This window comes from Hemicordylus capensis, chromosome 3, assembly GCF_027244095.1.
Source record: "Hemicordylus capensis ecotype Gifberg chromosome 3, rHemCap1.1.pri, whole genome shotgun sequence".
NCBI lineage: Eukaryota > Metazoa > Chordata > Lepidosauria > Squamata > Cordylidae > Hemicordylus > Hemicordylus capensis.
The window spans coordinates 93,722,859-93,743,665 of NC_069659.1; the positions used below are offsets into that span (position 1 = coordinate 93,722,859).

The 20,807-nt window shown below is 40.5% G+C and overlaps 1 protein-coding gene across 5 annotated transcripts in view; it reads right to left on the bottom strand.

Annotated features, from left to right (window-relative positions):
* DSCAM (DS cell adhesion molecule) overlaps positions 1-20,807 on the bottom strand; it is a 579,300-nt gene that overhangs the window by 48,690 nt on the left and 509,803 nt on the right. For 4 of the 5 annotated variants that reach the window (XM_053310684.1, XM_053310683.1, XM_053310686.1 and 1 more), the window contains 5 exons: positions 18,917-19,207; positions 14,649-14,825; positions 10,647-10,677; positions 8,019-8,134; positions 2,005-2,154 (listed from right to left, as the gene is read on the bottom strand). In XM_053310684.1, coding sequence (XP_053166659.1) covers positions 2,005-2,154; positions 8,019-8,134; positions 10,647-10,677; positions 14,649-14,825; positions 18,917-19,207 — 765 coding nt within the window. Of the gene's footprint in view, positions 1-2,004; positions 2,155-8,018; positions 8,135-10,646; positions 10,678-14,648; positions 14,854-18,916; positions 19,208-20,807 lie in introns of those variants that run through there. The other variant, XM_053310687.1, reaches the window with a different exon arrangement.

Consider the following 20,807-nt stretch of genomic DNA (forward strand, 5'->3'; position numbering starts at 1 on the left):
CAGGTTCATATGTGGACTGGTAACTGGTTGAAGGACAGGAAACAGAGGGTAGATATAAATGGAGAGTTTTCATAATGGAGGGAAGTAAGAAGTGGGGTCCCCCAGAGTTCTGTACTTGCACCAATGCTTTTTAACTTGTCCATAAATGATCTAGAAGTTGGGGTAAGCAGCAAGGTGGCCCAATTAGCAGATGATACCAAACTCTTTCGGGTAGTGAAATCCAATAGAGATTGAGAGGAGCTCCAAAAGGATCTCTTCAAACTGGGGGAGCAACAAAATGGCAAATGCTGTTCAATGTTAGCAAGTGTAAAGTGATGCATACTGGGGCAAAAAAAATGCAACTTCACATATACACTGATGGGGTCAGAGCTGTCGGTGACTGACCAGGAGAGGGATCTTGGGGTCATGGTGGACAGCTCGTTGGAAGTGTTGACTCAATGTGTGGCAGCTGTGAAAAAGGTCAATTCCATGCTTGAAATCATTATGAAGGGGATTGAAAATAAAACTGCTATTATAATGCCCTTATACAAAACTATGGTGCAGTCATATGTGTACAGTGTATAGTTTCTGGCCACCATACCTCAGAAAGGATATTGTAGAACTGGAGAAGGTGAGGAAGGGGGCAACCAAGTTGATAAGGAGACTAGAGCTCTTTCCTTATGAAGCAAGGGTACAACACCTGGGGCTTTTTCGTTTAGAAAAGATGACTGAGGGGAGAGGTCTATAAAATCATGTATGGTGTGGAGAAAGTTGACAGAGAGAAAATTTCCTCCACTCTCATAACACTAGAACCAGGCGTCATCCCATGAAACTGATTGCCAAGAAATTTAGGACCAACAAAAGGAAGTACTTTTTCACACAACACATAATTAACCTATGGAATTCTCTGACACAATGTGGTGACAGCCATCGGCCTGGATGGCTTAAAGAAGGGTTTAGATAAATTCATGGAGGACAGGTCTATCAATGGCTACTAGTTTGAGGGCTATAGGCCACCTCCAGCCTCAGAGGCAGGGTGCCACTAAATACCAGTTGCAGTGGAGCACGGGCAGGAGAGGGGGCAGGCCCTCACTCCCTGCCTGCGGCCTTCCCAGAGGCATCTGGTGGGCCACTGTGTGAAACAGGATGCTGGACCAGATAGGTCTTGGGCCTGAACCAGCAGGGTTGTTCTTATGTTATGTTCTTAATAGCTTATTCCCTGATATTCTAGCTATAAGTGGAAGTGTCACAGCAACACAAGGCCTCCAAAGAAATGTAGTGAGGGAAAGAAACCTAAAGGTTTTTATAAGCTGGTAGAGCTTTGCATGACTGAATGGTACAGTGGGGAGTGCTTAGTCTTAGTTTTGGATTTCAGCATTAAAAGCCATCAAACTCATACAAGATCTCCTCTTCCCTATACGAATTTAAAAATTGCACATTGCAGTGCTTCCAGGTAATGGAGGAGGGGCAGTCTTCTGTGCATTTCTGACGTCTGCACAATGTGACACTGTGCAGACAAGTAGCCTGCTCATGTGACCAGTTTCCCCCCACCCCCAGGAATAAGTGACTGGCTCATCATCAGAAATGACTAGAACTTTTCACATGGCTTCCTTCACAGGTACACTCACTCTGGGAATCTTCTCCAGGATTCTCATCATCCTGATTCTAGAACAACCTTCTAAAGAAGAGCTGCCTGATTCCAGATTTACTTGTCTTTTGAAGGGTTGTTTATTTAATTCAGGATAGGCGTTTGGTCTTTGGCTGACTGCTATATTGTATTTAAATGCTGTTGCTAACTTCTTGTCTTTTGATGCTGCTATCTGCTGTTTGTTTATATAGTCTTAATGATTTTAGTAAGTTATTATTTTCTGTTTTTGAAATTTAAAATAGATTAGTTGATGTTAGAGAAGTGGGGTACTAAAATATTGAGATGGATGGATGGATGGATGGCTGGATAGATATGAATATTGCAACTTAATATTCATTTTGATTAGAAAGGTACAGTAAATTAACTTTCATACTTACTTGTTCCTGGCCGGGCATCAGAAACATCCACCAATGGTCCAGTGGCCTGTGAGACAGACTGGTAGTGTACTGTGTGAGTGACAGTCAGTGATTTCTGTTTTGATGTCTCTCCAAAGTCAGCATCAGTTAACAGAACTGTAGATCTGTCATCTGCAGGAAAGAAAACAATGCAAGGAAGGGGCTATTATGGTCACTTAAATGATCTTTACAAAGAATTAATATTGCTTGCATGTTCTTCAGCACTGTGTGTTAACAATTAGCATATGACACTTTCTAAAATAACTAGACAAATGAGTTTTGACTTTGCTTTTGTCCAGAGCTGGCTGCCAAGGGAACCCTGAAGTTTCTAACAAGTGCATGCATGAAAAAGAGATTGCTTACATGTAACGTTTGAGTTACAGATTTCTCTTCAGAAAGAGAGACATACCCTCTTCCTCTTCTTCAACTGAGCCAACCCAAATATCCATATAATGTTTAGAACTTAAAACACCACTCAATAACAGGCCTTTTCTATTAACTGGCATCGATTCAAGTAATGAATTTAAGTTTCAAATGTTGTTAGATTTATAATAGGGATTCTCAAACACTGTCCAAGTGAACTGCAGGAAGAAAAATTGTTTTTGCTTCCCTAAGGTTAATCTAAAATAGCAAAGGACATCAGATAGAGCTTATGCCTCCAAAAGGTCCTGGTAGCACCTCTAAGAAAATGAGTATATTTGCGTACACACATTCTCTCAGTTCTTGAAGACCTGAAAGAAGCTCTTTTTTGCACAGTCACCTGCATAGGACTTTTCACAAAGTATCATATGCTTTGGAAAAAGACTTGAGGTAACCAGTTTAATGACTGTGGCCTCCAGCTCCATGTGGTCTTTTCCTAGCTCTGTAGCACAAATTAAGATGGAGAAGTGAGTAGACAAAATGTCAAAGTTGTAATGTACATCATAACCATTAAGTATGACTGTGTGCCCTATAACAGAATCTGGTGCAGCATTTGGTGGGTACCGAAAAAGATGGGGATGCCTACAAATCAACCAGTATGTGAAAAACTAGCATCAGAGGGTAGGAGAAAGATCATTTCCGAGTCTTCACATTAAGCCTCCTATTGTAATATGGAGATCAAGGGTTGCAAACCTGAGGTACTCTGGATGTTGTTGAACTACAACTCCCATCACCTCCAGCCACAATAAATTGTAGCTGGGGATGATGGGAGTTGTAGTTCAGCAACATCTGGAATATGACAGGTTGGGAACTACTGCCTCAGATGGACATATGCCAAGATGCTTGATCATAAGACTAATTCATTCAAAATTAGGAATGCCTATTAAATCCTTTCCATCCAAATTTCTGAATGGATTTTGTTGGTCTGAATTATCTGATCTTGTTTGCAGAGTGCTATCAGCACAGCAATGATCCATAATTCTGCTTTTGATTTCCAGATTGTTTTCAGCCCTCTATGCATGCACACTTTACCATAGTTTGTAGTTCTTGCCTTTCCCCCTCAAGTTACTGATGCATACAAGTAAATCTGTGCATTTATCAAAACACCAAGTGTGATGGGACGTGTATATAGGAACTGGTGTGTGAGTACATGAGAGTGTGTGGGTTACCCTAGTAACCAGACATGGAAGGTTCAGAGGGGGAGGGATTTAAAATAAAGGCAGCTGAGACAGAGAGAGAAGGGAGGAGAGTTAGAGTTAGTCGTGTGGGAGTAGGAGGTGTTCTGGGCTGAGGAGTGAGAGATTGGTTGGTGTGTTCTGAGCAGGAGAGATTGTTCAGGAGGGTTGTGTGGAACTTGAAGGGTGAATGTGTGGAGGCTGGAGAACCAGCAGTGTTCTGGGCAGCTCCTAGTAACAGACAAGAAGATCTGGAAGAATTCACTAAGTTCACAAACCCAGTTTTAATTACCTCTGTTCCAGTTATCTCACCCCCTATATGTTACATTTTATGCAGATGAGAAGAAACACTCAGAAAGTTAAACAGCGGATGTACCTAGTAACTTGGTAGAGAAACTTGTGTGCCCTGCTTTGCAGAGATCTTTATTCTAATCAGTAAATAATAAACCTATTTATTTATTTATTTATTTATTTATTTATTTTTACATTTTATATCCCGCTCTTCCTCCAAAGAGCCCAGAGCAGTGTACTACATACTTAGGTTTCTCCTCACAAAAACCCTGTGAAGTAGGTTAGGCTGAGAGAGAAGTGACTGGCCCAGAGTCACCCAGCAAGTATCATGGCTGAATGGGGATTTGAACTCGGGTCTCCCCAGTCCTAGTCCAGCACTCTAACTACGACACCATGCTGGCTCTCTATACACCTCTCTTTATACCTCAAGTTTTGTTTCATTTTTATCCTGAACATATATGCCTATCCTGTGCTCGTGAGGCTGCGCAGCCAGAGCAGGGTAACAAGAATTTAGTCACAGAACAATATTAAAAAACAAATCACTTCCCTGGAATTGAGAGGGACATCAGGGAGGGACCCTGACACTGTGCAAAAAGGAAACTTTGATACAATGGCACAATCACATCAAGTTTCCTTTTCATACAGTGTATGTATATGTGTGTGTACATTGATAACCTGTAGGGAAAACACAGGTAAAAACTGAAGCAAACTGTGTGTAAACTGATTTCCAAAATGAAAGTTAGAAATTATCCAAGTTAAGCTGGAAGGCATGTGGAATGGAACCTAGGTCAGAGACCATACAACAGTAACAAAATGGGAAAGGGATTTAAATTATTTTACACCTATTAAAATGTAACCACCATTCCTGAATTTCCGCATCCATCAGTTTTTCATAATTTTCATGATAAAAATTAAAATTAAAATGACCACTTAGCACCACTACAACTGACTCTCCAGGCCAGTGCTACAAGAGTGATAAAAGAGAGTATCTCACAGTCATTGCAAGTCATATTTAATCCTTGTGAAAGTGTCCTCTTCTAATATGAGATTGCATGGAGAAATGTGAATCAGAGGTATGCTTGATTTCTTGGTTAATAGAGACTTTAAAACGGCTGCTGAAATTATAGCAAAGTAAGCTCATATGCAGCTAGTTCACACCATGTTTCTTTATGTGCTCACAATCCTGTGCCTGAGGGCATTTCCAGGGGAAATAAATAGTTGCCAAAATGGCCCCATGACTTTGCCCTAGGGCAAAAGCTTTCTCAGCTTCCTAATATTTTTGGGTTTTAATCTCTGGTTATTTTTAAATTGTTAAAGTGTTTTTAAGTTTTTGTATATTTCTTAACTGGTTTTATGTTATTGTATACCACCCAGAGATGAAAGTTTGGGGCTGATATACAAATTAGATAGATAGATAGATAGATAGATAGATAGATAGATAGATAGATAGATAGATGTGATAATTTCCCATATAGTCCTGCATTTTCCTGTTTTAATAGTACCAGAATCAATTCACTTCCTCACCATGAAGTATATCCCTTTATTCTGATAAACCAAATCCACAAACATTTTAAATATTATGTAGAATATTTTTATGCTTTACCAGACTAATAATAATAAAACAATAAAAACAATAAATTTTGATGCACAATGCAATCTGATTTCACACATTAAACTTTCTCCTAAGTTGCTGCAGTCATTTCCAGCTATTTTGGATAGTGCTAAAAGCCATGGAGAATTCCTAAACTGAAATATTATATGGCTTTTAAATATATTTCAAGACAAGAGTTTCAACAGTGGAACAATCCAGTGCTTATAATCAATTCTTTTCCTTGAGAGGAGGGCATTTTATTTATTTATTTATTTATTTATTTATTTATTTATTAAAACTTTTATACCGCCCTTCCAAAAGGCTCAGGGTGGTTTACATTAAAACACCATTAAAATCAGTTAATAATTAAACAAAAATTATAAAGTATAAAACAATGATTAACAATTAAAAACATCATAAAACAACAATGAAATAATCAGAACAATTTAAAAACAAGTTTTAAAAAGCTGAGAAAGCTTGGTTGAAGAGATGTGTTTTCAGGTGTTTTCTGAAAATTGCCGGAGATGGGGAGGATCGTATCTCAGCAGGCATTAATATGGACGACCCTGCATAATAGTACCAGATACATATTTTTGCCCAAAAAAGGTCCTATGGAGGATGAACAAAGTGCTTTGTCCCTGGCAAAAAGAAGTGTTTTTGTTCAGGTTAGGAATAAAGCCTCTGGGCAGAGAGCCATGAGGAAACCTGCCAGAGGTCTGGCTTACTGCTTTATACGCTGTGTTAGACAGCCTGTTACAGAAGCACTTATCAGTTTGCAGCAGTTAAAGAGCTAGCAGCATCTGCACTATGAACTCTGCTGCCCAGGGATGATAACTCAAGGATAAAACCCTCAGGGATAAAACTTGGCAGAAGAGAAAGGAGCAGTGACGCAAATGTGAGGAAAACTAGAAAACAAATGCAAGTTTACCTCAGTTTAAGGTGAACCTTAAACACACCTTCAGTGAACCTTCAATGTAACTTTTTAAAGAGCTGGCTTATTATGAGTTCTCTGCTCTCACTGATGCATTGGCTCAAACTCTTATGAAAATCTGGCCATATAAGGACAGCTGCCAGGTTATTGGCATTCTGAAATGCTGAGCCTGAGAGAGAAATGTTCAAGGATATTCTGGAAGCAAAGTCAACTTTGCAAAAGACAGTAGCAAAGTGAATTTACAGAAGGTGTAATGTGATGGGTGAGCAGGGGCGGAGCCACCATTGGGCAATGGGTTCAAAGAACCCGGGCTGTCGCCAATCAGGGGCCGCGCCTCATGGCCCAAACACACACCCCCACATCTGACGTCAGACGCGGGAGTGTTATTTCACTCCCAAACGGGGCCATAAAGCCCCATTTGGAAACGAAATCGGCCTGTAATGTATTGGCAACACAGCGGGGCTGATCTCCTTCCCAAACAGGGATGAGCGGCCCCGTTTAGGAGGGAGATCAGCCTGCGCTGCATTGGCAGCGTGGTCGGAATGGCTCTCTCTGCCTTTAAAGGCAGGGAGAGTCACTCCAGCTCATGCTGCCCAACGCAGCATGGGCTGATCTCCCTTCAAAATAGGGCCACGTGGCCCCGTTTGGAAGGAAGACCATGCCCTGTGTCTGACATCAGATGTGGGGATGGTCCCCTGAGTCTGATGTCAGATGAGGGGGGCAGGGCCAGGGGGCTGTGGTGGCCAAACACAGGCCACCACCAGCCTTGCTCCCTTCCTGGGGGTGAGAACTTAGCTAAAGGACATGGTGGCCCTAAGCTAAGACCCAGTGACTAACACTTAACTATCTTTTCAGTGTTGCTGGTCCCCAGAGAGGTGAGCTGCTAGCATAGAAACCTTTCATATGACTTCCCTTCAATGGTGTGGTAACATTTTCCATGTTACCAAAGCAGGATTGGGAAGCCACAGCTCTGCAATGTTGGCAATGCATGAATCGGGCCTAAATTGGTTTGATTCTTAGCACTTCAATCTGTATGAACGGTGACAGGGATTGTAAGCTTGCTGGCCCAAAGGTTTGGGTTCCCTTTGCCGTTATTTGTATATTTCTAAACCATGTCAGCCACTTTCTTTGCCATTTTCCTCTTGAACCACAGAACTTGGTTTAACCCCAACAATGTTATTTCACATGTACAACAAGAGAACTCACTGATTTCATCACAAAGCAAGAAACTGTAACGGGGAAAAAGGTTTGAAGGGGATACTTTCCATTACTTTAATGTTAACCACAGTTTACAATCTTTGAAATTTTAAACAACAGTGTTACCCCTCCCACACAAAGGGGAATTGAAAAAGGAAATCCAAGATACATCATAGCCTTAACATATGTTTGATACATGCTGGGTTTCCCCCTTGAATTATGTTTTTATTCTGTTCTGCTTCAATTATTTTGTATACATAGTCAAAAGCAGAACACAGGATAGCATTCAGTTAATTTTCCCACTTATAGTAAATTATGCTATAAAAGAAACAGTAGAAAACTGGCAAGATGCACTCATATAAAGCCACCTAACAAGCCAATCAATGCTTACCAATGGTCTCCATTGTGTCCCTCTCTTCAATCAAAAGCTGCGCTCTGGGAATGTCTATGTGCATTCTCAGTGTCTGCTGTTGCTTGTTAAGTGTGTCCGATGTCCTTGTATTCTTGCTAGGAATGAACACAAAACCAAATGAAAAGGGGGATACATATATGAAAATAAACCACCAAATAATTTAGTTACCTGTCACATGATCTTAAAAGAATACAAGGTTGGGTCCGTCTCCTATCAGTGAGATGCTAAAGTAAATTCCTTTCATCAGCTCCCTTAAGCACAGAAGCTGTATTTGGAGGTAGAAAGGTGGGGAGCGGGGCAGAGATGAGAACTATCAGAGACTATAAAGCCTCCTCTGGAAACTCTTTTTTGAAGAATACATTCTTTTGAATGCAGTTTATGAAACTGCTGTTTCTCCCCATCTTCCATTTTTTCAGAAACTGAACTACCTAATGATCCTTTCAGCCAGTCAGAGGGAAAGGCAGTTATTACGGCATTGTATTCTTAGTATGGCATTGACTTAAATATTGATCAACACAGGAACTGGACATTTTAAGAGAGTTACTTATTCAAGCTTCTATATGGCTTGTGATAATTGCATTAGGTTTGCTATTCTTCAGTAACATACTGTGCTTTTTGTTCTGTTGACACTGCAGTAAGTAAAACAGTAAAAATAACAACACAGCAATCCCATCACCATTCCTGTGCTAACTTCAAGTGATTGATATAGCCTTTTGGAACTGATTTAAGAAACAATTAGGGTATTATCATTGAAGCTATTATACTCTCATTTTAAAGTCTGTGTACTGGAAAATTACACTTGGAATGAGCTATCAACCAAGAGTAAAATATATATAGGCAGTAAAAAATGTGTAGCAAATCCATACTATATCAAGTACAGAATGTGCAGTAATATCTCAAAGCTTTAACATTTATCTGTACAAGTCAACAGCATGGGCAGAAAATGAGAGTGGGGTGGCAGGAGACACAATTAGCTTTTGAGACTGTCGCAAGGATTTACCCTGTAGTTGGCCAGGAATTCATCTTATGGCAGTGACTCCAAAACTTTATCTTTCATGCCAACAACCAGTCTGTCAGGTATCTTTCAGTTTGGTTTTCTGTTTGACATTTGCTCTTCTGGTTCTACCACCTATGGGTATCTGAAAGCCTCCTGACACTGAATATGACTCTGCTGTCATGCATCTGTCTCTGAACATGTATGTGGATGTTACTTTCCCCTTGATCTTCCTTCAAATCCCTCCTCACCTTTTTCATACCTTTTGCTTTAACACATTAATCCTCATTTCCAAGATTAGTAGTGTGAGCCTATCCATGACTTATAGTTTCCAGGTGGGATAGGATTGCTCCCAGATCCCCGTGGCACAGCAGAACACAGTACCATGCAAGTGGGGGAAAATGTACACCACAGCAGATAACTGCCAACATAACTGGGTGGAGCTGGGTATATGATGGAGGAAAGATCAGATTCCTATGATTGCTCAGGCCTGCATCCTTCTCCCAACAACTATATAATGTTACAATTACAGCAAAAAGGTGGAAGTTAAATGCCCACTGAAGTCAATTGTGAGCCCAAATAACTGCCCTCCAAGCCGCTCTCACCTTCCCTGTAACAAAAGAGGATAGGACTCTTAACTCTTCAGCCAATCATGGCAATGCCAGCAGGAGTATATAATTTCCCATATTGAGATGTGTAGCATGGAGCCATATCACTCTGCCATCATGTCTAGACAGCTAGGAACATACAAGTGGCCAGCATGTATACAGTCAGCTCTGCCCATGGCAGTGTAGCTGGAACTGAGCATGAACTGGTGCCCAGTATACAAGTGGAAACTTGGTGATGGAAACCAAGTTACAGAACGGGAGATGGAGGAAGCACTGCCGACTCTTCTTGGGAGCATACTTGTGCCTTGTGTGTTAGAGGAGGGTTTATTTTTACAGGACAGGGACATGACATAACAGTATGTGCTAACTGGTGCCTTAAGTGTACAAGTAGCATGTGTCATCAATAAGTGGCATTGTGTTTGGAGGGCAACAGTGGAGTTTTCTGGGATGTAGCAGGAGTGGCATTGGTGCATTAGTGTCAAAATCAGGGCCACCATGGCAGCTTCTTGAAAAAGAAAAAGACTTGGGAGCTCTAATCAGAAACTTCTACATCACATTTCACATCCAGTTTGGTTCTCTGATGTCCGCAGAACATCTTCAGCAGTACAGAGGCTTGGATCCAGAGAGGTGTGAGTGGCATACCTCTTGTGGAAGGGGTTTTTCTTAAACTGTCCTGCAGTTCCAGTGGAATCCCCCTACACACACACACACACACACACACACACACACACACACACACACACACCATTGAAAGAGATTTCCAGGTTATATGATTGGATCCCACAAATCCAATGATTTGTGGGGAAAGAAAGAAAGGAAATATTTCTTTCACAATTGAAACTGAATTTCAAAAATCCAACGATTTGTGAAAAAGAAAGAAAGAAAAATTCTAAATGGGGAATTTCCTCAGTAGTTGCTGTGCATTTTTTGAATGGTTCATTCTTGGTCTCAGGATGATTCACTTGTAATATAAACAAACTAACAAATTCTGCACTTTATTCTTACCTCATAAGCATTTCAGCCAGACTCTTTGCATCTAGAAGAAAACAGGAATAATATTAACACCACATAAACAACTCATTAGCACTGTATGTTTTGTTTGTTTAATTAAACCAAACTGTTACACAGCTGTGTACTGAAAATTATTTTTCTTGAGACTAGAAATAACAGTTTTATATAAATAATATATTTTATCTTCAAATACAGCAAAACTCTTTTGGATGAATGAGAAAACAAAATTCCACTTCCCACCCACCCAAAGAACGGCATAGACTTCTACTGAAAAGTGGGGGGGAGAAAAGAAGAGCTTTATTTTGATGTAAATGAAAAAACATTCAGCTCATTCTCCATCTCATGAACAAACTGGATCACTTCTTCAAATATAGAGTTTTGATCAGTTTTAGTTATTTTAAAAAATGAAAATCCTTCTGGAACAACCTATTGCTCTCAAAAGCTGAATGTACAATTATAAAAATAATCTCATTTACTGAAAATGATCTGACTGCTTAGATTATTTCATTTTCATAGAAGTACGTAGAGTGACATTGTGAGTAGTGTGTACAAGTAATAAATCTCACTGCAATTCTGCAGGCTACTCACTAATACAACTTTCTTCAAAGTCTAGTGAGACTATATGAGAGTACAGAGAAGTTGCTGTTATTACAGGGGGGAATCTTGAGCTTAGTGGCAAAGCATATACATAACATGCAAAAGGTCTCAGATTCCTGGGAAATCCATTTAAAAGGATCTCAGGTGGAAGGGCTGGGAGAGATTGATAAGGAGTTGGTCACAGAACACCTATTTACCTTAAATGAGTTAAAGTCATTAACTCATTTAATTGCCTGCTAGGGTACTAAAAGAATTAATTGCCTGCTAGAGTACTAAAAGAACTTCCTGATGTACTCTCAGAAACTTTGTCTATCATCTTTGAGAAATCATGGCTAAAGGGTGAGGTGCCACAAGACTGGAGAGGGTGTAAAGAGGATCCAATCTTCAAAAAGGGGGGAAAGGAAGATCTGGCAAACTACAGACTGGACAGTCTCGTTGGACTGGTTTGGTTATCTTACCAGCCCCACATGATGAGAAATGGCATGTGCCAAGAGTATACCCACTGTGATGGCAGAGCACATGGGAATATCTACAGAAAATGTCACGATGGGCACACTTTCAGTATGCCCCCTTTCCATTGTGTGGGCTGGAAAGGTATTGTCCAAAACAGACTGGTAATGCATGCCAAAGGTTAGCCAAATTTGCTAAAGCACCAGAATGTTTGTAAGAATTGATAAACAAAGAGAAACCTGATTTTCACACCTCAAAATTAAATTATATTAATTATGCAGAATCTGCACACAGTCCCATAGCAACATGCCTGTGAAACTGAGTGGAACGAATCTTATAAGGAAACCAATGTTTTAAATGTCTGTTTTATCTGTCACACATCAATTGCTGAATATAGAGGGAGTATATGACACAAATGATTTCCTTTACCCTTATCACCCTTATTTACTATATCACCACATCATTAGGCACCACTGTTCTCTACCTAACATTTAATCCTATATCTGGCAAACAAAGGCAACAGTAACCAGATAATACATGAACACTGTGTGTGCCGGCAATTTTCTGCACATCAATATGAATAGTTTTTGCTCAAGTTTATGAAAAATTATTAGACATGACATATTTAGACCAGGTAAGAAAAAAGAATTGTCAATTCTAATAGCACCATGTTCAAAACATTAGCTCAACCAAGAATTTAGACTTGCTGGAATATAAAATCTGACTTTAAAATAAACACCTTGCACAATCTAAGGCTGAATATCACTGCAGAAGGGAAGTGAAACATGGGAATCCCAGCTGTTACCCTCATTTTTGCTTGTTAAGATCTTGTCAGCTATAATTCTTAGCCTTTTTAGATAGATTCTTTTGGGAAATCAGCAGTGGTCCTGCAGCTTTCTGTTGGGATATGCTACATTTCAAAATTCAGTTTGGTTTAAAGCTGCTGAGTTTAAAGTGAACTGAATTTGAGAGCAAAGAAAATACAGCTTCTGCAACAGTTGGAGCTTAGGTTAAATAACAAAAAAGTCAGCAGATTCCTTAGTCTTTTAAATATGCGCCCTAGACCACCTTCTGACAAGCAATTTGATTTCCTTGTGCTTTAGACAATGCTGCTACAAAAACTATGGGGAAGGTAAGACAAAGCAAAGTTGAAACCGAAGTATCACCCCCACAAATATCATTGGAGATATATAGGAAACAACAAATGGCACAACATTTGATACTGGATGGAAACAATGTTCAGCAGTTCCTAACAATCTAAAAATGTGTGCCCAAATTTCTCTCTTTGAAAATATACAGGACATCCTTAATGAAAGTATGCTCAGCAGAGTGGCCAACTCTCACAACACGTAGCCCAGCTTTACCTGTCAAAGAGAAGCAGCAACTTGGCCAAAATGTTGGTTCCCAGAATATGCATAGGAGCCCAACTTCTGGTGTCAGGAAGCAGATGCTGATATTGGGCATGTTGACTGAATCCACCAGGATCTGCATATTCTACTCTATTTGCAGTTCTGAACCAGATGTCTGTAACCTACTTCAAATCTAGATTACAGAGGTTCAGTTTGCAACTGCTAGTAAAGTAGAAATATGCTGACATTGGTGGTTCAGACAGCATGATCACTGCCAGCATCTGCTTCCAGGCACTAGAAGTTGGGCTCCCACACACGTTCTGGGAACCAGCAGACTGGCCAAGCAGTGGGTTCTCTGTGACATGTGAAGCTGGCCATATTGTCATGCAGACAATGTGTCATGATGGGCATGATGTGAATGTATACTGTTTCATGAAAATTTTCCTATTTTAAATCAGAAATAGTTCCTGGTACTGAAAGGGGTCAAGGTCATTATGACTCCAGAAAATTATCCTAGTGTATCTGCTTTAGACACAAAATTATCCTTGGACTGTGCTTTATAGAAACTGGTATTGTTTTTCACAAATTTGTAAGATAACACTATCATGTAGGTTTACAATGCTAGGGAAATTCTCCTGCACAAGCCTGGTGGGAAGAAGCAGGAATTGCACTAGAGCAAATCACTATTCAAGGCTTTTATAACTTTTTACCTGGTTAATCTTATCTAGAAGCTAGTACTTTGCAGGCCAGTTCTTACATTACAAGAATGGCATGATACCTGTTCAACATCGCTCTATCCCACATCACTCTGGTAGACTAAGGGTTACATTGGAGGACATGAGCAATGTGGTTACTTCTTGTACCAAAGTTATGGCATCAATAAAAAACACCCATGTAATTACCCCCTAATGTGACCCTCCCCTAAGTAATATTACTAGAGTCCACAGGGGTAGCCATGTAGCAGCAAAAACAACAAAGAGTCTTGGCACTCTAAAGACAAATGATTATATTATATCATGAGCTTTATGAATATAGCAACATAGGAAGCTGCCTTATACCAAGTCAGACCATTGGTCCATCTAGCTCAGTATTATCTACACTGACAATACTGAGCAGCAGCTCTCCAAGGTTTCTGGCAGGAGTCTCTCCCAGTCCTTCCTGGAGATGCCAGGGATTGAACCTGGGTTCTTCTGCTGTACTACTGAGCTCCTGCCCCATTCCCTAAGGGGGATATCTTAACAGTTGACAGTGCTCACATGTAGTCACCCATCCAAATGCAAACTAGGGCAGATCCTGCTTAGCAAAGGGGACAATTCATGCTCACTACCGCAACACCAGCTCTCCTCATTTCACAGACTACAGAAGTAAACTTATGCTGTGATAAATTTGTTAAGACTTTAGTGTCGTAAGACTCTCTGTTGTTATTACTAGAGTGAAGTCAGTTGGAACCATGGGGGAGAAGCAGACATGCTACTCTTGTAATCCAGGAACCAGTCCTTCACCAGTTTCTTAGAAGCAGATCTGTGTACTGCCTCAGCTGCACATTTTTGGGCAAGGTGACCATGATACACACAAGCAAATATTTCATGTCCATCCTTACCTCTGAGTCTCTTCAGTCTCTGTTCCCTCCTCCTCCTCCTCACAACCAGCAGAAGCACAAAAAGCAGCAAGACCCCAATCAAGATACAGGAAATGGTCACGAGCATCTTTAGCCCTTCATTGGTTGCCAGACCTTCCTCACTTTGGACAACTGACTTAATGAGTGGAGGGATTGTACCTGGAAACAGTGTCATGACATTAGATGCCTATCAATGAAGAGAAAAGGTTGATTTTTTTAAGTGACTACAGTGTACAGGAGCTCACCTGTATGTTCCTAAGAGGTTCAGTTCATTAGGAAAGCTTCATCATAGTAAGTGTTTGTATGGGGCACTTTTAGGGCAAAGGTCCAACAGTAGAGCTGGATCTGCCAACTCCACCGGTTTAAGTAAAAAGGCCAAGAAAGTTTACTCACTATTCAGTAAAGTTGCTTTCTTTATAAAAATGTAAATTACAGAAACTGCCAAGTGAAAAATGTGTATCCATTAATCAAATAAGACACCCAATTAACTGTTTCTCCCATTTTTAAATTTGATATCTGATTTTGCCTTTATTCTCATCAATTTCACTTCCATTTTCCAAAATAAGTGTTTTTGGATATTAAACTGAGTGGTACACAAAAACTCACTCAACTTGATTTGGAATGAGCTGAATCATTCTGAGCCTTTTTGAAAAACTCTTGGGAAAAGCTCAAGTTTCCCCCTCAAAGTTTTCCAAAGCTCAGAAAGACACAGGCCAGGGGAGCTCCTCTACTCTTGCCAGATCGCTCAGATGGCCATTTCCCTCCTCCTATCTGCCCACTAGTAATGGGATGACCCCCCGCCCAAAAAAATTAGGCTGATATTCAAGCTTTAAAAATGAAACTGTTCCCCCCCCGAACTCAGAAAATCAATCACTTTATTCCAAGCCTGAGCCAATTCAAACCTTGTTGAATTATTTATTTACATTTATGTCCCACTCTTCCTCCGAGGAGCCCAGAGAGATGTACATGATTTTGTTTATCCTCACAACCACCCTGTGAGGTAGGTTAGGCTGAGAGAAAAGTGACTGGCTCAGAGCCACCCAATGAGTCTCATAACTGAACGGGGATTTAAAATCGGGTCTTTCCAATCCTAGTCCAACACACTAACCAGTACACCACTCTGGCTCCAATGAATGTGAAGTGTGAAGTGGCCTGATCACCTGCCCACAACTCCTTGGGAAAGCCTCTACATTCTTCTCCCTCCAAGGTACCCACAAGCCTTCAAGCTACTGCAAATGTCAGTAGAAAACTACATCTCCCAGAACTACTTGTGCTGGCATGCTGAGCAGGTGCTGGAGGGAGCAATTGAAAGACACCTTCCTGTGCTGCTACTGCTAGAGCAAGCAACCAGATAAATGGATGGGACAATGTTGAATGGGTAGGAGGATGTAAGGAGACTGGGTGGGCAGGAGAGCAGAAAAAGTTTAACTGTTCTCCAGTTGGGATTAAAATCTGAACCGCAGAAGAATTATGGGGATCCAATGGTCACTGCTATTTGGGGCAAGCATTATAAGCCCCTGAAGTTCATATTTCTGAGCCAAGAAATGCAAATTTGGGTAATATCAATGCTTCCTGCACTTTCCCGAAGTTACTAAGTTGCAAGTGGGGAGGAGGGAAAATGGCAGCTGAGAGGGCTTGTAAAAACTGAGAGCTCCTTAACATTCCCAACTTTCTACAGTGAAGGCTTCTGGACACATCTGAACCCTGCAATGCCAGAATCTCTGGAAATGACAGAACTCTGGGAGCTATATTTTTTATTCCTCCTAGCTCATTAGTTCAGGGACATTAAAAAAAAGTACAGTTGGCAAGTCTGGGAAAGGTGCTGGGAGGAAAGCTGGCAGATTAGAGGGCTGGCCCGAACTATGATGAGATTAGCCAAAATTTGGAAGTAGTTTGGCTCGGCTCATAAGAGTTGTAGTTTCCAATATGGAGTTAATTTTTTAACATCCTCCCACATTTCAAAAACCCTTTGTCATCAATAAATTCAGTTTTCTGATAAACAAGCTTGCGAAATCAGCATTTTGCAAGAAAACTCCTCCTCAAATTAATAACAATAAGCCTTGAAATAACTGAATTGCCATCACTGAAGCAGAGCTTTTTATGAATCTTCTGCTCTTTTGCAGGTTAAATAAACTATAGCTGAGGTGTTAGATAATTTAGACCTAACATTTTGCAAGCAGACCTCACAATACTTTTGAACTTTTTTGTCAGGAATCTGAACAAGAATTGCCTAGGCTAGAAACCAAGAACAAAAGATAATAGTAATACAGATCTAAACCTATGGTTTGTTTTTATCTTATTTATCGAGCAAGTTTGTAGTTTCTGTATAAAATATTTGAAGCAATACATGATAAAAGCTTTAAAGCTTAACAATATAAATATCATAAGGATGAACCAATCTTCTGAAGACACTACTGAGGGAATTATCTCCTCTCCTTTGTCAGGCACACACACATAGGCATGTGCTGGCTGCTTTATCCTAGCCATTATTTTAAAAAGAAGACATTCCTTATAATACATTCAGATCTCCCTCTTCTCTTCAGGGCTCCATCAGGACCAGGGTTCATGGGAGGAGAAGGAGGGTTGATGCACACACTGCCACTTGCAGAAAATGGCTAAAGAGCTGTGATCCATGTATAACCAAACAGAAGGAGGATGGTTCATCAGAGGAGATCCCTTTCATGGATGATGCAGTGCCCATGGGAAACTGTATCATGCCCTTAATATTTTAAAATGGTTTATGCTCTTATGTTGAATGTTTTCTAGATACTTTGGGAACATTATCTAAATAAATACAGATCTTGAAATATCTATTCCAGCTTCTTGGCTTTACCTTCATCATGCATCCAGCAACAGGGTCAAAAAGCAGGGACAAAGCAAGGGGGCAAAAACTTAATCTCCCACTTTGGAATTTCCAGTCATTCTTACATGGACATGTTCTAACTGCACAACACTCCAGCCATTTATTATTTGTAGTGCCCTACAAGTGGCACAATTCCAGCACACATCATTTGAAGACTGTGGCCTTTATAATTGCAAACAATTTCAGGCCATTTGTGTTTACCAAGAACTTAATATATAGCAAAGAAATTTCAATTATTTGCTGGGAAATTTGCTGGGAAGAACCACAGCATAAATTAATGCACAATGATATTTCTGTATCAGATATGTAGACTGACAGCTTTGCAGTCATTGTAAACCTCACATCGCTAAAGCAGCTACACACCTAGGTTCAGTACAGACTATCTAGCCCTGACTAATTTTTGTAGCCTATTGGATATCAAATGGCCTATTCACATGGCTTTTAGAGCTTGTCAGTTTTCAGTCAGTCTGTGCTGAATTCCAGCTACAGTGCCATGGACTTAGCTGGTTGTTTACATGCTGACCACCACGCACTATGCTCAGCCTGGATGGTTTAAATTTGTGGATTACAAATGTAAGACTTTTAAAATTTTAGTTTCAGGAGTGGCAAGCAGCCCTTCTTTGGAAAGATGCCTCATGTCTCTCTATTTTTAATTTCTTATGTTAAACAACTGAAGGCACATACAAATGGGATTTCATATTAGACGACAATTTACTGGCTCCCAGAGTGTTCATCTGAGATGCCTGGGGCAATGGGGAGAAGTGGCTGTCAGATCTGGAACACCCAGAAACTTTTGTAAGTTAAATAAGTACAAGTACTCGAGAAAAGAGAAGTAACGAGTTACTAGTGCACAGGGCTGTAGTTGCTCACAGCCACTCACCAACCCCACTTTTTCTCTTCATTCTCAAAAGCACTGCCAGATCTTCCCTTCGCCCACACTCTTAACCTCTATGTCAGAATGAATATTTGTCAGGACAAAGGAGAGGAGGACCTCCAATCAGGGAAATAGCTGTGTGAAACACTCACTTCGACCTGTTGTCCTGGCACAGTGTGTGTGTGTGTGTGTTGTGTGTGTGTGTGTGTGTGTGTGTCCTCCTGTAATTTTCACTGGAACAGTCCATTGCACCAAACTGAGCTATGAGCTTCCTTGCAGAGCACTGCTATCAGAAAAGTCTGTCATAAATTCGTACAGCTCCTTGTGAATTTTTTCACATGACAAGAGGCAGATGGAATTTCAGACCGTAAACATCTTTACTGTTTTATTATCTAGTTGCTGCAGATGCCATATTGCAGCACACAAAATTAAATGGCACTTAGATTACATTATGTGAAATTAAATTATTTATGATCATTCTTCATTAAACAGAAATGAAATGAATGCACTTACTCCCATCATAATTGAGCGTTGCAAATTTGGCCTGTTTCTCAGCACAGCCGGCACTGTTACAGACTCTCATCTGCAGTTCATACCAGGTTGCCTCTTGAAGATCATACACTATATATGATTTAGTGAGAGATGTTCGCTGAGCTGTTGTCCATACTGTGGTCCCAAATGGCCTGTATTCCAGAGTAAAGGAGGTGATTGGACAGCCACCATCATTCCAGCCAATAAGGTTCAACCTTACTCGAGTGGTGTTAATACTGGCAAAGAGTTCTTGTTCTTTTGAAAACTGTGGTTCTAAAAGAAAACATAGAGTTACAAGAGGCGGACAACATAACATAGTGCTCTCCAAATGTCTCAGATGGGAGACCTAGTTTTTTCTTGCAAAATGAGGCCCCTTTTATTATCATAATCAGTATTAAAAGTTTATATATTACTTTTTAACAAAAAAAATTCTCAAAGCAGCTTATGTAGCAAACAAGTGAAAACAAAATGTCTCCCTGTTCCTAAAGGGCTCACAATCTATACACACACACACGTGCACACACACCCCACAACAACATCCATCAAAGGAAAGACCCTATGCTGAGCTGAACTGGGACCACTGGTCTCCCCTGCGATATATGTCAACCACAGCCACCATTTTAAAAGGTGCCTCTCTGGGATGGGATGATGGTGAAGGAAATATGGGACAAGGTGGGTTGTAGACATTTTGCAGCAGACACGAAATAGCTGGGATCTATCATCTCAGAAGTACTTCCATTGCTTCATCCAGCATTAGCTTCAGCATACAGTTCTAGAGATGTGCCCTTGATCCTTGTGACATTGGAGAGAATGTTGGAGAGTATCTCTTGTGATGTTACGGTGGATGTTGGGGTGTAGAGAATGATTAAAAGAACATGGTAGCAACTCTGCTTATGCAAGCAACCTTAGGTTGACACAAACCAGTTGCAGGTCACTACAATCCACCATTTTAGTGTGATAACATAGGGAAGTAAATGATAACTGAAAGTATGGTAATAAATCATGCTTACTGTATATTTGTTTTGTGTTATGTTTGTGGGGCTTTAGTATGACTGTGCAGACTGGTCTAAAAAGACTCAATTTGGGCTGCTTTGACTTTTACATTACTGAAGCTGCCAAGCTGCCTGCAAGACATGCAGATGTCTGGAAATCAAAACAGCTACACCAGAGTTGCTAACCACAATGAGTGTCCACTAGCCAAGGAGTGCTGACCTGACAATTGCTTTAATCTATGTGCTAGAACTCTAGTTTGTGCCAGGGTCTGCCAGCCTATACTGAGAGCCTATACTGAGAGCCAGTGTGGTGTAGTGGTTAGAGTGCTGGACTAGGACCGGGGAGACCCAAGTTCAAATCCCCATTCAGCCATGATACTAGCTGGGTGACTCTGGGCCAGTCACTTCACTCTCAGCCTAGCCTACTCCACAGGGTTGTTGTGAAAGAGAAACTTAAGTATGTAGTACACCGCTCTGGGCTCCTTGGAGGAAGAGTGGGATATAAATGTAGTAATAATAATAATAATAATATATTGGAGAGCTACTGTCTTGAAGCATTTTGTACTGAGGGGCATTTGGGTTCCTCATCCTTCACCTTGTCATTGTTTCTGTGCATGAAAATAATGTGAAAGTAGAAACCAAAATGTGGCCCTAATTTACTTCCTGGCTGAGCATACCTGCATGTGGTTGGGTTTGTTCATAACTTTTTCTCAGCAGTATAACATGTAGATGCTTGGTTTTTTGTTTTGTTTTTTGTTTGTTTGTTTATTTATTTATTACATTTTATATCCCGCTCTTCCTCCAAGGAGCCTAGAGCGGTGTACTACATACTTATGTTTCTCCTCACAACAACCCTGTGAAGTAGGTTGGGTACTTGGGCA